At 37.1% G+C, this 16,395-nt stretch overlaps 1 protein-coding gene across 1 annotated transcript in view; it reads left to right on the forward strand.

The window, feature by feature from the left end:
- The window catches only part of LOC107581762 (protein sidekick-1-like), a 380,004-nt gene that overhangs the window by 318,676 nt on the left and 44,933 nt on the right, over positions 1-16,395 (forward strand). The window contains exons 18-25 of the mRNA XM_016267412.1: positions 1,175-1,290; positions 1,378-1,573; positions 3,241-3,339; positions 5,316-5,507; positions 6,182-6,303; positions 10,105-10,214; positions 12,134-12,284; positions 15,450-15,687. Of these exons, the coding sequence (XP_016122898.1) occupies positions 1,175-1,290; positions 1,378-1,573; positions 3,241-3,339; positions 5,316-5,507; positions 6,182-6,303; positions 10,105-10,214; positions 12,134-12,284; positions 15,450-15,687 (1,224 nt within the window). The remainder of the gene's footprint in view (positions 1-1,174; positions 1,291-1,377; positions 1,574-3,240; positions 3,340-5,315; positions 5,508-6,181; positions 6,304-10,104; positions 10,215-12,133; positions 12,285-15,449; positions 15,688-16,395) is intronic.

Raw genomic sequence — 16,395 nt, forward strand, 5'->3', positions numbered from 1 at the left:
AAAACACAATGGACCAACACCAGCAGATGACATTGCACCCCAAATCATCACATACCTGTACTGTGGAAACTTAACACTGGACTTCAAGCAACTTGGGCTATGAGCTTCCCCACCCTTCCTCCAGACTCTAGGACCTTGTTTTCCAAATAAAATACAAAACTTGCTCTCATCTCAAAAGAGGACTTTGGACCACTGTGCTGTATGTTGTGGACCCATCAAAATAAAGTGGTAGAAGATAATAAGCAGACAGTCTACTAATACTCTAATGACTGCTAGTTGACATGTAGCTGCAAAGTCACTTACTGTTAGTAGAATGTCTAAATTGGGCTATCAAAATAAAGTGTTACCTAAACCCTTTGTAGTCTCACATAGACAGACCTTCAGACTGACTGCAAACAGTCTGGACTCCATCGTAGCTTTCATTGGTCAAGGAACGCCCAAGAGGCAGTCTGACCAACATGTAAAGCAACCAATCACAGTTTGTTTTTATTTAGGAGCATGACAATATTAAGTCAATGTCTCTATAATAACAGACCGGCAAATTATTCATTCAAGAATGTCATGAAAGTTTACTGTAACAATGGCGCAGAGTCTATGTCGTAAACTTCACATTCTTTTGAAAATTCTGCGTTTAGCTCATCCTGAGAAGCAATTATTATCACAGTTGTAAACACGATGGCTTTCTTCTTCCATGAGGGGATTTGGCATCACGTTGGCTTTGTTTCGCACATGCCTTCCCGAAAATCCTGTTGAATTTAACCAATGAGATGATGACGTCGAAACTCCCAAAGTATTTACCATTTTGTTTGTCATATGCATCAAACATTCAACCAATGGTCCATGGGCATGACATCTGAGGCTGAGACTAAACCCTTTGAGTTGTACTAAGGGTACATGCATGTATTTGACTAGCAGTGTAGCTGATCAGAGAAGTCACAATAGGACGGGGGTGTCCAGTCCTGCTCCTGGAGGGCCACTTTCCTGAAGAGCTTAGCTCTAACACACCTGCCTGGAGGCTTCTAGCGATCCTGAAGACCTTGATTAGCTGGTTCAAATACGCTTGATCAGGGTCAGAGCTAAACTCTGCTGGATAGTGGCCCTCCAGGATCAGGTATGGACACTCCTGCATTAGGATGTTATAGGGGTCTAACATACAGTATGTACTTTCCTCTAGTTCCTACAGCTCCCCCTCAGGGTGTGGAGGTCAAGGCAGTAAACTCAACCACATTTGAATATACCTGGAATCCACCACCTCAACAGTTCATCAATGGCATTAATCAAGGCTACAAGGTAAACTCAATTCTCCTCTACTGGTTTCCATTGAGTCCCTGTTATATACAGAAAATATGATATGTTTTGTATTGGTCTGTGCCTCAGCTGATGGCGTGGCCTGAACGATCTCCAGAGAATGTTATCATCGTGACCATCACCCCTGATTATCATGGGACACGCCACCTCGGTTACATCAGCGGCCTAAAAAAGTTCACCTGGTACTTGACTTCAGTGCTGTGTTTTACCACACCAGGGAATGGTCCCCGCAGTGTCCCCAAACTGGTGCAGACTCACGAGGACAGTAAGTAATAGACTGTTAGTCTGTCAGTCCATACTCCAGGTCATAAGGTTGTGTTTCTGTCTCTCACTGAATCATATTATTTAATAAAATTGCTGCTCAGAATCTGATTGATTGTTTTGTCTGTCTGTCACAAAACAAGCACAATTAAAAATGTGTGTGTGGGGGGGGGAAAAACAGGCAGAACAAATGTGCAAATCATCTGTGAAAACATTTGTACATAAATAGTTATATTTAGTTCAAAAGAACAGTTACATAAAATTGGATTTAGAAATTATTTACCCAAAATTATTCTTGTTCTTCATGAGCAATTCCGGTTGTACCTTTATGACAGATGCTGTTTTAAAGAGAAATTACCCAATGAGCTGTGCTGTTTGACAAAATGCACTGAAAAACATTTCTATAATCATATTTATAGTATATATAGGTGTGTGTTTGTTCTGGTATATATGGTTTATGAGGACACACATGTGTATAATGACGTGGGAACTACAATGTAAACATGGTTTATGAGGACACTTCATGTGTCTCCAAATGGATTAAAAAAACTTACTAAACTGTTGTTGTTGTTTTTTGCCAGTAGTTTTTTGTAACGGGTAGGTGTATGGTTAGAATAAGGGGATAGAATATGCAGTTTGTACAGTACAAAAAACATTGTTTATGGAAATTCCCCATAAAACATGACGTTATGGGGACAAAATGTTCCCACAGAGATGGCAATATCTGAAATCCTTGTCCTTGTGGGGACATTTTTTTGGTCCCCATGAGGAAACAAGCTTATAAATCATACAGAATTAAGTTTTTTTTTTTTATCTAAAAATACAGTTTGTACAATATAAAAACCATTACGCCCAATGGAATGTCCCCATAAAACATGGAAACCCAACTGTGTGTGTGTGCGTGCGTGTGTGCGTGCGTGTGTGTGTGCGTGTGTGTGTGTGTGTGTGTGTGTGATTTTAAAAACACACCAGCTTCAAAATGGAATTTACCACAGTCATGAATATTTACAGTTATTGCAAAACCGATGAAGCACCTGTTGCATGAATTTTTTTAATCCGTTTTAATGGAGGCTTCAAAGCTAATTAAGTTAAACAAAATACTGGTTCGGAACAAAATGTTTATCTTAATTACTGAGAAAGCCAAACCACAAAAAGCTCTTTAGTTGGCAGGAAATATTTAATATATGTAGCTTACTGCCAGCTTTTGGCCTTTACATCAGCATCATGACACAGTGTTCTTGCTCTGAATCTCTACTGGGGTAGTTTGGAGGTGATAAAATACCAAATTACAAAATGTCTTATAAAAGTCACATTAATTAAAGTACTTTTTCAGACTTAAGTACAAATACTGCTCTGTGGGTCAAGCCGATGTAATTATATCAATGTCTTTAGGCATGCGACACTACAAGTGAGAAATTAGTTGGGGTACTTTAGGAGGAATGTTAGTGAGAAAAAAAATGAACATAGAAAAAGCAACAATGTTTGTGTATGTGTTGGGTTTTGATATCATTGGGATCTTTGTTGTGGTTCATTATAAAGGGACTGAATAATGCTTTATTTCACATATTTGATAATTAGAATTTGGATTAGTCTAATCAGCCCAATTAGCTACAATAGAAAGAGCTTAGAAACAAAAGGAAGTATGCAACCAGGAAATGTCTGTGTGTTTAGTTCCAGGCCCTGTTGGTCGCTTGAGCTTTACAGAGATTTTGGACACGTCTCTGAGAGTGAGCTGGGAGGAACCCATGGACAAGAACGGCATCGTTACTGGTGAGTGTTTTTGACCTTTATGCTGCTTTTGTTGATATGAATCTGTAGAAAAACGGGAAATTATGAGCAGACATGTCACAATAATAAAGGAAAGCACTTATATTTTGCAGCAACAAATCTGAATGAGTTTATTTGCACCAGCATTTGCAAAACTCAGTTTTGGGAATGATGAATTGTTCATTAGATTTGTCTTTGCTGTTAAATGAAATCTAATCTGCCCCCCTCTGTTTAAATGTAGCTGAACGTTGCATTATACGTAGCAGGTGAGCCCGTAAAGGAGCTCCATTTTCATTTGCCAACTCTTGGGTGTTCGTATAGCTTTATTAATGGATACACTTCTATTTAACACTTCATTGAGTTTTTGCACAAAGGCAATTATGGCATCGTTGTATGCGTTCAGTTGGCAGAAACAATTTTCGCTCCCTGTTGCACAGCTGTAAAGGATGCTTTTGTGATTGTGTGAGTGTGTGTGTGTGTGTGTGTGTGTGTGTGTGTAGGGGCGCAGATGCATGTGTTTTAGTATTCCGGGAGTGCTATTTATCCATATTGTGCTGGAATCATTACCACAAGGAACGGAGAATGCAAACAGATCAAAATAAAAGAAATGTTAACCGTGATCAAAAGATCTGTAAGCATGAGTTGACAATCCAGCATAAGACAAGAACATGAGCGTGAATCTCACAGAACCTGTTAAGAACACTTCCAGGTCATACTTTACCCCAAAATCAAGAAGATTTTGCTTTTGAAAAATTAAGACTTATTAGAGCAATGAGTATTTTTGCACTGTGAAATTATTTTAAAGAGAATTAAGCACTTTTCCCACCAAGTTATCATTACTGTTATAAATAAGCAAATAAATAAATCATTCTCATTAAAGTAATCCAAAAACATGTATTTTTATTTTAAATAAATGCTGTTCTTTTGAACTTTCTATTCATCAAATAATCCTGAAATAATTTTTTGTTTCCACAAAAATATTAAGCAGCACAAGGATGATGTGACACTGAAAATTCAACTTTGCCATCACAGGAATAAATGGCATAAATAAATGTATTTTATAATATTTTGCAACTGTTTTAAAAACATAAAATATGTTTTTTTAATAATACTGTAAAAATTAGAATCTAGTTAAAATTGATCTTTGAGGGTTATGAAAATTAGATAAAAAAGGATGGCAATGAGAAGACATTACTGTAAATAAATAGTGAGTAGAATATTTCTACAATGTCCAAAAATGGCTGAACCAACAATTGTCATGTAAATAATGTCAAAGCTCAGTCTTAAAAATACATGGGTTTAGTTTATGTATGCAAAATATCATTTATTTTCTTTTTCATTTCTTTGTTTTGGCTTGAAATGTGACCAGAACAACACATTTTCATGAGAGTCACTCATGACATCTCAATAATGCAGAGAAAGAATTAGATGTGGACTAACGAGGCAGCAGTAGATTGATACTAGACATAGATTAAGCCGAGTGAGTTGCGGAACGGCGCTGGATGTAGATCGAGAGTTTGGAGACGAATGAGATCAGACATACATTAGACTAAATAGCTCCTGTCTATATCAATGTACACAGCATTGTTGTTGAATGTTGCCTATGCCTGTTCTCCAGCGAGCTCTCCCAGCGCAAAGCTTGATTTATGAGCGCCTCAATGGAAAAGGACATTCAGCGATTGGAAACAGTGCTGACTCTGGGAGAAAATACTCCCAATAAACAGCAAATTACATAGGATCTCTGCTGGCTATTAGTCTCAGTTAGATGCGGGTTAGGGGGCAGAGCCCTGGGTCTAGACAACTCACTACAGCAGTTCCCCATTTCACCCACCTTGTTTGTTAAAGAGAGATTGTTTATTTCAAGTTCAAGACCTCAGAAAAATTCCTCAAATTGACCCGTTCCCACGGGTTTTGAGCTGTAAAGTGTGTAAAACTCAAATGACTTTTCAAGTTTTAATGAATGTGATGGTGTTTTGCAGGTTACCTGGTATCCTGGGAAGTTCAGGGGAAGAACCAATCGCGAGTGGCACGTACTTTGACCAACTCCACGTTGGACTTCAAGGTCACCGGTCTGACATCCCTCACTACGTACACGCTAGAAGTGGCAGCTATGACGGAGGCGGGCATAGGAACTCTAACTTCCTCCACCATTTCATCTGGAGTGCCACCAGGTCTGTCGTAGCTTTTAAACATAGACAATTAAAAATAAAACCTGCATTACAGGAGCTACTCTTCCTTATTTCTGCATGAATATTGTACACAAGCAATATAAGAATGAGTGATGATCTTTTATGCTGGTCTTTTTTTGCTCAGAAACTGCGACGTTGGTGCCTGTGCGCTGCCATAAATCAAATGTGGCACTGAAGGAGAAATATTCATTTGCACCGGCTTTAGCGCAGGCTTTCTTTCACTGAAAGAAGGCAAATGCTGAACTGGCTGAACGCCAAGCCAAAACCATAATGCCTGCTGATAAATTGCATATTGTGAGACATTAGGGAAACAGACGTCTACACATCTCAGTGGGGATTTCAGGCAGCTGCGAGACTATCGTCTGTTATTTGATTTAATTCCAGTGTAATTTCATCAAAGGTTTCTCGAAGCAAATGAGACTTTTTTATCTCTGCACTTCAAAAGAATCGCAAATCTCTTTTTTTTGACTCAGTCCCTCGTGCAACATGGATCTACACAGTGTTATTAAAAATATTCCGGACAAGATTTCGAAATGTGGAGTGTTATTGACTTTAGAAGGCATACTTGTGGATGTTTTGTGGTTATTGACGGTTGTGATGTGTGGATGTTGTTTAGAAGTGACTTTTAACTTTTGCTTCGTTTCGGTTTCACGCAGAACTTCCCGGGCCTCCATCAAATTTGGTTATTTCCAAGATCAGTTCACGATCTGCTACGCTGAAGTTCCGCGCAGGGGATGATGGGAAAACGACCATCTCCAAGTGGATCGTTGAGGGGCAGGTAAGTCATATTTCAGTTCTTCTTTATCCGATCGTTATCTGCCTACCATCACGCTGGCCTGAAGCTGTACATACTCACAGTGCTCCCTGATGAGTCTTCACTAGCAAATAAAAACATTTTACATGATAATAAAACGTCCCTGCAGTGTTGAGTCAAGTACTTATGATAATTTGTGTAGGCTTTGTCTCCTAATCCTGGGAATGTGCATTCCAGTTATTTTGACAGCTTGATGGATAAATCAGTCGAGTTCTGGAGGATTTAAGGTGGGACAGTGAGGCAAAAAATGTCTGTGCTATTTTTATTTAAAAAAAATTTTTTAAATGGCTGTTGCACTGTATCTCACAAAAAATAAAATTGGTTCTTCTTATCTTGTTGACTTTGTCGATCAACAAGATTTTCGGCTGTTGAAATGTGTCTCAAAAAAATAAATAAAAATAAAATAGTTATTGAGTGGGACTGGAGCAAAAAATATCTGCAATATTTTTATTTGTACAGTAAGTCACTGAACAAAATGTTGACTGTTGTATCATGTCTCGTTAAAAATAATTAATTCATAAATAAGTAAATAAATAAATAAACAAGCAAACTAATCAAGTTCTGAAGGATTTAAGTGGGACAGTGGAGCAAAACATACCTGTTCTATTTCTATCAATATTTAAAAAATGTCTGTTGCATTGTCTCTTACAAAAAAATGAAATGAATGAATGAATGAATCAAACAAACAAATAAAACAAACTAGAGTTCTTCTTCCATCTTGATTGGTCAATTAGTTGTAATGTGTCTCAAATAAAATAAAATAAAAACGTTATTGAGGGTTAAAAGTGGGACAGTGGAGCACACACAAAGGTTTTTGCCTGTTGTGTCATGCTTAAGAAATAAAATAAAATAAAACAGCTTCTTGAGGATTCAGAGTGGGACAGTGGAGCAAAAACGATTACTGCAATATTTTTATTTGTACAAAATTTTTGACTGTTGTATCATGTCTCACTAAAAAAAATTATTAAAAAGTAAATAAACTAACTAATCAAGCTCTTGAGGAATTAAGGTGGGATTGTGGAGCAAGAAAATCTTTGCCATTTTTATTTGTTGGTCAATGTATTTTGACATTTTTATTATGTTATTTTATCATGTTATTTTGTGTCACAATAAAGAATGAATGAATGAATGAAAATGTTTGCTCATAATCTCAGTTTGATTCAGCCAATCTGCTCATCAGTTTATACTTAAGGTTACACCGTGCTTATTTGGTAGTGTTTAAGCACTCAAACCTACATCCAGCTGTCATCACAAGGCTTTAAAAACAGCCAGCATGCAGACTTATCACACATACTCGATTCACTTCCACTCAGCACTTCCATTTCAACCTGAATAACAGCAAGTTCCAGTTGTGATTGCCCTCCATGGCTCAGAGATGTATTGAGAGCGCATCCTCGCCCTTTCCACTTCACCTGCGACTCTTGCAAAAATGATGACAGATTGAATCACATGACTGACTCCTAATTTGTAATCGACATCAACTCTCTGAACTTGACGGCGCCGGGCCGGAGCTTGTGAAAGGAAGCTTCTGCTTTTCATGCGGCGGCACTTGAATTCCAGAGTTGATTGAGGCCAGGCTATCTGCCGCTGCAGAAATCTGTCACCGAGCGAGAGCGAGCCCCTGCATACGCACCAGCTATGAAATACAACGGCAGTCTCCAGCATAAGGTGCCACGCGTCCAACATCTATCACGTTGGCATAAATGCTTACCGCATACAGTACACTCCACTGGTCATAGTAAATCTTCCTGAGTGCTATGAGCTTTGATTGGTTTAGACTTGGCTCGCACAATGTGTTTGAAATGGGGCAGTGGCTGGCACCGTCCTGGACTCAATTGAAAAAGCTTTAACCTGCTCCGCTCTGCATTCCCACTGAAGGCCCGTTCCCTACAAAACACTCTAAGAGCCTTTGGCCTGTGACGTACCAGATATAATGAAGTGCAGTGTGGGGATTTTTCTTCTCCTTTCATTTACTTTGCTGCTTGGACTCTGCACTCGACAAATACTGAGAGATACCGTTCTCAAAAGGGACTGAAAAATGGCTCTTTTCAGATGTTTGGAAATGCCTCATGTAGCCAGACTACTGCCATAAAGTCCACTGTTTATTCTGGTAAAGAATCAACCATCTGGCTGATACATAAAATGACAAACCGCTTTTACTTTGTGACATTTTTAGGGTGTATATCTCATTTACAGACTAAGTCTTATAGATTTTGTAGTGCTCTTGTAGCAGCACTTGAACTTATAAACATGATTTTGTGTTTTGAAATACATTTGAAATAAATTGAAAATATTTCTCTTCAGATTTATTTCCCTGTCATTACTCTATTAGTGGGTAGAAAAAAATGATACTAAGTAAATATCTTCCAGATAATGTTTTAATTGTTTGTTTTGGGTTTAGTACAGTGACAGCCAATTATTTAATTTTGCAAACAACATCTTATCTTTATAATAATATAATAATAATACTGCATCTAAATAATACCAAAATAATTGTCTTTTTCTAAAGCCGTATGACTGTAATAGCAGAGGAATAAATGTGAAGAGTAATATTTTTTATTAATTCAGATGTGTTTGCTTTTCACTATAAATTCAGTTTTTTTTAAAAAATGACTTCATTAAATATATTTAATGCATATTTTAAGTTAGTACATTAACTTTCACCCTTAATATCTGTGTGAATGGGTCTGTTTTATAGAAAATAATATAGATGCCTTCGTTTTTTAAAGGGTCATAAACTGAGAAACCAAAATTCCCTTGATCTTTTGACATGTAAGAGGTCGTTGTGCTATAAAAACTTTCGGTACGTTTCAGAACTCAAAATGTTCTCGTTAGTCTAAAAGCAGCTTATATTGAAGGCAGTCTGCCAAAACCACAGCTTCTGGAATGTTCTACTCTATGATATAAACCCCGCCTCTGCAGAAGAAGATCAACACCTGCTTCTACATCGCTGCCTGTTTAGCCCCGCCCACTGATTCACGCATGTAGTGTTTACAAGAGAGGCGAATGCGCAGGTCTACGCAGAAACCAAACAATACAAATGCTCTGATGATGACAACAAGACGCTGTGCAGTGCCAAGCTGTCTTTGCATTGCCTTCCTTCTGATCCCAACATTAGGAAAGAGTGGATGAACTTGATTTTTAATGAAGATCCAGATCGCATCATTAAGAAATTGGTCCTTTGTTCACTTCATTTTTCCGCGGATTCGTTTACAAACGAGGCACATTTCGACACGAGATTTTCATAAAGATTGAAACTAAAAGACGATTCTGTGCTGACTATATTTGGAGCCGACAGTAATGTCACAACACACAAGTGTGAGTAACTGTTTTCATAACATGATCACTATTGCTTTGTATGTTATTACAGATTGTTTGAAATGTACTGAGTATTTATGCATTTTTAACGTACTGTAAATCACTGCAGCGTCCATCTATGAAGGATGTAGGCAACTTACACAACTCTTAGCCAATCATAGCTGTGGGCGTTTACTTCTGTTCTGAGTCTACAATCTGCCACACCTGTTCAAACAGAGCGTTCTGATGAGGGGGGTTAAAACAGGACAGAAAATAGTTACTTCTGAATGATTGTTTTTTGATGTGAAAATCTTGATAACATTATAAGTGGTCCTCAGAGAACAGTACAAAATAATAAAAAAGGCAGTTCATGACCCCTTTAATACATCCCTCACGAGGGGATCATCATATGTAGGGGTCGTTGGTATTGTTGACACAGACTGTAAGAGCAGGGCTCTCTGTCTTTAGGTTGGCAGTATCGGTGAAGAGGAAGAGTGGAAGGTGTTGTACGAGAAAGAGAATGACCCTGAAGCTCAGGTGCTGGAGGTGCCCAATCTCACACCGTTCACACACTACAGGTCAGCGCTGTTTCACTACAAACACACATTAACTGCATTAACACAGAAATTGCCATGTAAACAGCATTTTCATTTACTTTAATCTGAATAAATACACATTTTAAGTGAGCCTAATCAAATGAAGAAAAATGTAGATTACTCCAATTACAGTTGCATTACTGCAGACACGTATACACCTTAATCAGATTATGATTGTGTGCCTGCATAAACAAATCGAACGGTTCACAGTTCAAGTCAGCACACTATGGCAATGTTTTCGCTTCTGTGTTTATGCCTCTGATCTTGTTATTTTCTGCTTCTTTCCCTGAGGATGCCGTTAATTCATTCCTTTCTTCTTTCTTGTTCTTTCTGATCTTGGCATCTTTGTCTTATGCTAAAAAAAAAGACAATTGAACCTAGATTTGCTACAGAATTGCTGAGACATAGTGTGTGCATGAAATCTATTTACACAGAGAAAACACTTTATTTTATGCATGGACAGAATTCACTACACACTGCAAGTTCTGCGAGTGACGGTCCCCTCTGAATGATCGCTCTGTGTGTGTGTACAGAATACAACAGTGAAAAATACCTCTAGAACTTGTGATGGTTGACATAGTGATAACCATAGCTGCAATATAGCATATGGCATCTTGTGGATATAAATAACAAACATGGACGCCAACCTGTTTGGTGTTGATTCTGCCAAAATAAATAATATAGACTAGAGCTAAAATAGTACCAAAATGTATATATTTGCGAAATGTGATTCAAGTTTGTTTGCACATTTCTGAATGATTATATATATACAGTGGGTACGGAAAGTATTCAGACCCCCTTAAATTTTTCACTCTTTGTTATATTGCAGCCATTTGCTAAAATCATTTAAGTAATTTTTTTTTCCTCATTAATGTACACACAGCACCCCATATTGACAGAAAAACACAGAATTGTTGACATTTTTGCAGATTTATTAAAAAAGAAAAACTGAAATATCACATGGTCCTAAATATTCAGACCCTTTGCTCAGTATTTAGTAGAAGCACCCTTTTGATCGAATAATTGGCTGTTGATTAGCTGATTGGCATGTCACCATATTCTAATTTGTTGAGATAGTGAATTGGTAGGTTTTTGTTAAATGTGAGCCAAAATCATCACAATTACATTCTAATTTGACGGGCTCGGGTCGGACTCGGGCCAATAATTCTGATGAGCTGTTGGACACGGGCCGGGCTAGGGCCTGAGCGTCTCAGGCCAGGGCCGTGCTAGGGCCTATATTTGAGGCCCGTGCAGGGCTCTACTTTGAATCTTCATTTGGGGAATTTTCTCAAAAAATATGAATATATGGAATTAATTGTGCTTTATTTGAATAATCAGGTAATATAATTTATTTAATTAAATCTTTTAATCTATTGACATCCCTTATTTCAAATTCTGTATGCCAGAATTTGCCACAAATCTACTATTCACCATATAAAAATTAGATTTTGTAAAATTGTACCTATGTACCGTTCGATACATTTGTCACACGTAAACTGTTTAATTTGAATATTGTCTTATTTACGGTGCGTCAATAATCAGACTATTTCATTTGGTGAGATATTGCTGTTGTCTAAACAGGTTTAATGTCTGACTTCATCCGTTTGTTTCAGACAGCTTGAATCATCTCTGAGCTACATGATGAACTGCTTGCCTCCATGTTTTTCTCTACCCTGCAATTTATGTCAGATCTTATGGATGTTATCGCAGCCTCTCCATTTGTTCTGCTCACTGATAAACTTTGATTTTATGGTAATTTGTGCAATTATAAAGTGAACTGCAGCGAGCACATGCCCCACACAGGGTTCCTCACAAACTCTATACTGCCATATACTTTCCCACTGGAAAGTCTGACCAGTGTTAAGTTTTAGCGAAGTGACTGATTAACTTGGTGGTTACAGGTTCCGAATGCGTCAGGTGAATATCATGGGCCCAAGTCCGGTGAGCGTGCCGTCCCGTGTAATTCAAACCCTGCAGGCTCCTCCAGACAAGGCGCCCAGCAGTGTGACGGTGCGCACTGCCAGTGAGACCAGCCTCTGGCTACGCTGGGTGGTAAGTGCCATTGTTATTAAAAATCTGGGCTGTAGATTGTAAGTTCAAACCTCCATAAGGGAATTTATCACCATTCATTGTTACAGTATCATCATTGTGTCCCTGAGTAAACAACTTAACCTCTGTTTGCTCCAGAGGGCTGTATAGTAAAACTATACTCATCAAATGAAGTGTTTCATTAACGTCTTTGACTTTTATCAATCAAATTGTTGCTATTATATAAGACATTTCAAAGCTTAATAGATATAATTCCGCAGATTCGTATTATCTCTGAGAAATATGAAGTAAGACAAGTTCATTCAGTAATTCAGGGTCTTGCTTCATTTTTTGTTTCTTAATAAAAAAAGGATTCAAGGAAACTTATTATATTGTAACTTTCAGTACTAGTGTTCTGACACATGGATACAAGCTAGGATGTTGAAAGCAGGGTGTTTTTAGACATCTGTTGATTTTCACCTGATATAAAGACTGCTGACATGTGAGAGCTACTGCCTAAATTGAGTTTCTCAAATTGAAGCTCTTTACCTGTCAAATTAAAAGCACATGAGAGCTGATGTTTTGCCAGTTTGTGACATCTCACTTACCTTTTGGCACCCAATCAAAATCGTTCAGTTGATATTTTTTTGGGGGCACGTAAATGATGTAGCATTATTAAATATGCGTATTAAATATAAATATGAGATTTATAGGAGCATGTATATTTAATTGGGTTAGGCTGAGCTCAGCTGGCTTGCTTTAGCAATGTTCAGGACTCTGCTGAGACTGTGTTATAGAGGCTGCACTGTTTATTTTTACACTGTTTTTTTCTTTGGTTTTGCCTAATGAAAAAAGTTTAAAAAATTTAGTCTGTATTTCTTCATGTTCTTTATTTGTAGTCCATTTTATCCTGAAGGGCATATAGTTTTAGTCAAGGAAAATAATATTTTGAAGGTTGAAGATACTGCTCAGAATCAGTGTTAATTTTGACAGGCATTTTTTTATTTAGTCTTAGTCTTTATCTTGCGACGAAAATGCTTAATAGTCTAAGTCACATTTTAGTCATTTGAGAGTCTTTCATAGTTTTAGTCGACGAAAAGTCATTGCATTTTTGTCAGCTTTTAGACATTACTTTTAGTCAAACTGCAGTTACCAACATTTATTTTGGTACCTATTTTATATGTAGTCTTCAAACTAAAATAATCATTCATTCTTCTCTCTTTAGACCAAATCAATTAAGCTTATGAGAAATCTGAATCAAGGATTGAATTTGGAAAAACTTGAATAAATGACGACAATTTTCATTTTTGGGTGAACTATCCCTTTAACAGTAGTGAAAATGCAGCAACTTATAAAAATTATAGTTGTTTATATATAATATATATATATAATTTATAATTTTTGAAAAAGAAGCAGAATAAGACAAATATGAAAGAGATACAAATTAAACTAATTTTTCAGATACAGTAGGTTTACTTAACATATTTATTTAACATCTTTTGTTGGTTAACATTAATGACACGGATAGGTACTTAATTAATTAGGAATGCTGTCCCTTTAAGACGGAAGGCATGCATGTAATACTGACACACATTCAGTTTTCACCCACCTGTTTACGTTCACTTAATCCATAACCGACTGTACTTACGTCAGATACTCTACACGATGGACATTTGGACTCCTGCGTGTGTATTTGAGCACTGAGAACTGATCGCACGAGATCGAGAGAGAGCACTTCTATCAGCGCGATTCCGCCTATCCAACCAACTTTAAGTTAATCGACAACGAATTGTGACTCCCGGGGAAAGCAGGATGTCTGGTCACCTTATCCCTACCCCTTCGGGTGCTGAGGCCATTGTTTCAGATCGCTAGTTTGCATTTTGGGAGCCTATCCATCCACTGCTGCTGCCATACTGAGACTAGATATGCAAACGCCCCTTATCCGATTGCAATCCAATGACAGGGACGCACATTTTGAAGGACAAGACAGTAGCCTATAGGATGTATTTTGAATGTGAAACCAGTAGTTTTCAAATAATATTATAGTCCCGTCTTATTCCCGTCTTATTCTTATTCTTATAGTTCTCGTCTTATTAATGAAGACGCGGCATTAAATTTCGTCATAATTTTTATCATCAGATATTAGTTTTAGCTCGTCAACGTCTGGTCTTATTCACAAAAAAAAAGTTTGGTAACGAATATTTTTCGTCTTTGTTGACAAAATTAACACTGCTCAGAATGATTTAAAAAAGTGTGTCAATATTCAAAGTTTTATAACATACACTACTGTTCAAAAGTTGGGGTCTGTATTGGAGGCTGCATATATTTGATCAAAAATACAGTAAAACAGTAATTTTGTGAAGGGTTTTTTTTTTTTGTTTTTTTTAAATAAGTAGCTTGTAAAATGTTGTATGTTGTGAATTTCAGCATCATTACTCCAGTCTTCAGTGTCACATGATCCTTCAGAAATCATTCTAATATACTGATTTGCTGCTCAAGAAACATTCATGATTATTATCAATGTTGAAAACAGCTGTGCTGTTTATTATTTGTATGGAAACTGATAAATTTTTTTCAGGATTCTTTAATGATTAAAATGTTCAAAAAATGTATTTATTTGAAATAGAAATCTTAATAAATGTCGACTTATTTAAGACATAATAAATGTCTTTACTGTCACTTTACATCAAATTAATGTGTTCTCATTGAATAAAATTATTAATTAAAAAAAAACCTTTATGACCCCAAACTTTTGACTGGCAGTGTAGTATAAAATTACCATAACAACATAAACATTTATTAACTGAAATATGTATGAATATACAAAAGATTTGTTGCTAAAACCAAAATACATCTTGTGAAAACTCTTCATTCGCGTCACCATGTGTCAAAAGGTGTATCATTACCTTCATGAATACAGATAATTAATCTTATATAAGTGGTTCCGTATTGAATTATTTAAATAAATTCTTTCCAGATTTTTCCACTGCAAAAGACGTTGTTAGTTCATTATTAATGTCTTGCTGTCTGTTTTTTCCTTGTCATTTAGCATCTACTGCATGTATTCATTAAAATTTACCTTTTTTTCCTCATCTTCATTACCGCTGATGAAATGAAAACACTCTATGTCAAGGAACATCTCTGTCAGTAATTCTGTTGACTAATAACAAGAGTGATGTTTCCCTGCAGCCACTGCCAGAGACCGAGTACAATGGAAACCCAGAGAGCGTGGGCTACAGGGTCAGAGTGTTGCGAGTGGACCTGCGGGGTGAGGCCAGCACACGATTGGTGAATGACAGGCTGGAGAGGGAGATCACCCTGGAGGGTCTGGAGGAGTGGACCGAATACCAGCTACAGATCCAGGCCTTTAATTCCATAGGCCCCGGGCCCTGGAGTGAGCCCGTGAAGGGACGCACGCGTGAGTCAGGTGAGGACACCCAGTCAGATACTAATATGGGCTGATGAGCCCAGGGTTGGGCAAAGATACATCAAAATGTATTTTGAAATAAAATACCAAATACCTTAATTTTAAGTGTATCAAAATAAACTACAAAATACAGCAGCCACACCAAATATCAAAATAAACTGCTGTATTTTTGTATTTTAAAAATACAAAAAAATACTTTTACAAGGGAGCATGAAATTTCTTCACAAACCTTCCATCAATTGGCCTATTTGATCTATCTCTTCACCAATACACTGATGTTTGGGAACAATGTTTGGTAGCAACAGCTTTCAAAAGCTTTCAGCAGTCTCTGCCCGAGTCATGCAATAAATCTGACATATGCAACCAGTTAACAGATCAAATATTCACATATCCCTGTGATCTCCCAGATGAAGGTTAGTTTTAAAGTAACCAACAGTTTAATGTTTAACAGTTTGCGAATGACTCATAATTGTATCCTAGTTTAGTTACATGGTGTTTGGTAACAAAGGGCCTACTTTGCATCAGCAGCACTGACTCAATGACAAACAAGTAATTCATAAGAAGACAACTGATGGCACCTGTATTCATAGCAACTAGTTTCTAACTACTTAATCATTTGATCGTTAGTCATAAATATAATAATATATTATGTGTCAGGCAGTCATTCATGCAATGGTATGTAAAATCATGATCCTATTTAAACAGCTA

Source organism: Sinocyclocheilus grahami, unplaced genomic scaffold, assembly GCF_001515645.1.
Source record: "Sinocyclocheilus grahami isolate Dianchi unplaced genomic scaffold, SAMN03320097.WGS_v1.1 scaffold37.1, whole genome shotgun sequence".
Classification (NCBI taxonomy): Eukaryota; Metazoa; Chordata; class Actinopteri; order Cypriniformes; family Cyprinidae; genus Sinocyclocheilus; species Sinocyclocheilus grahami.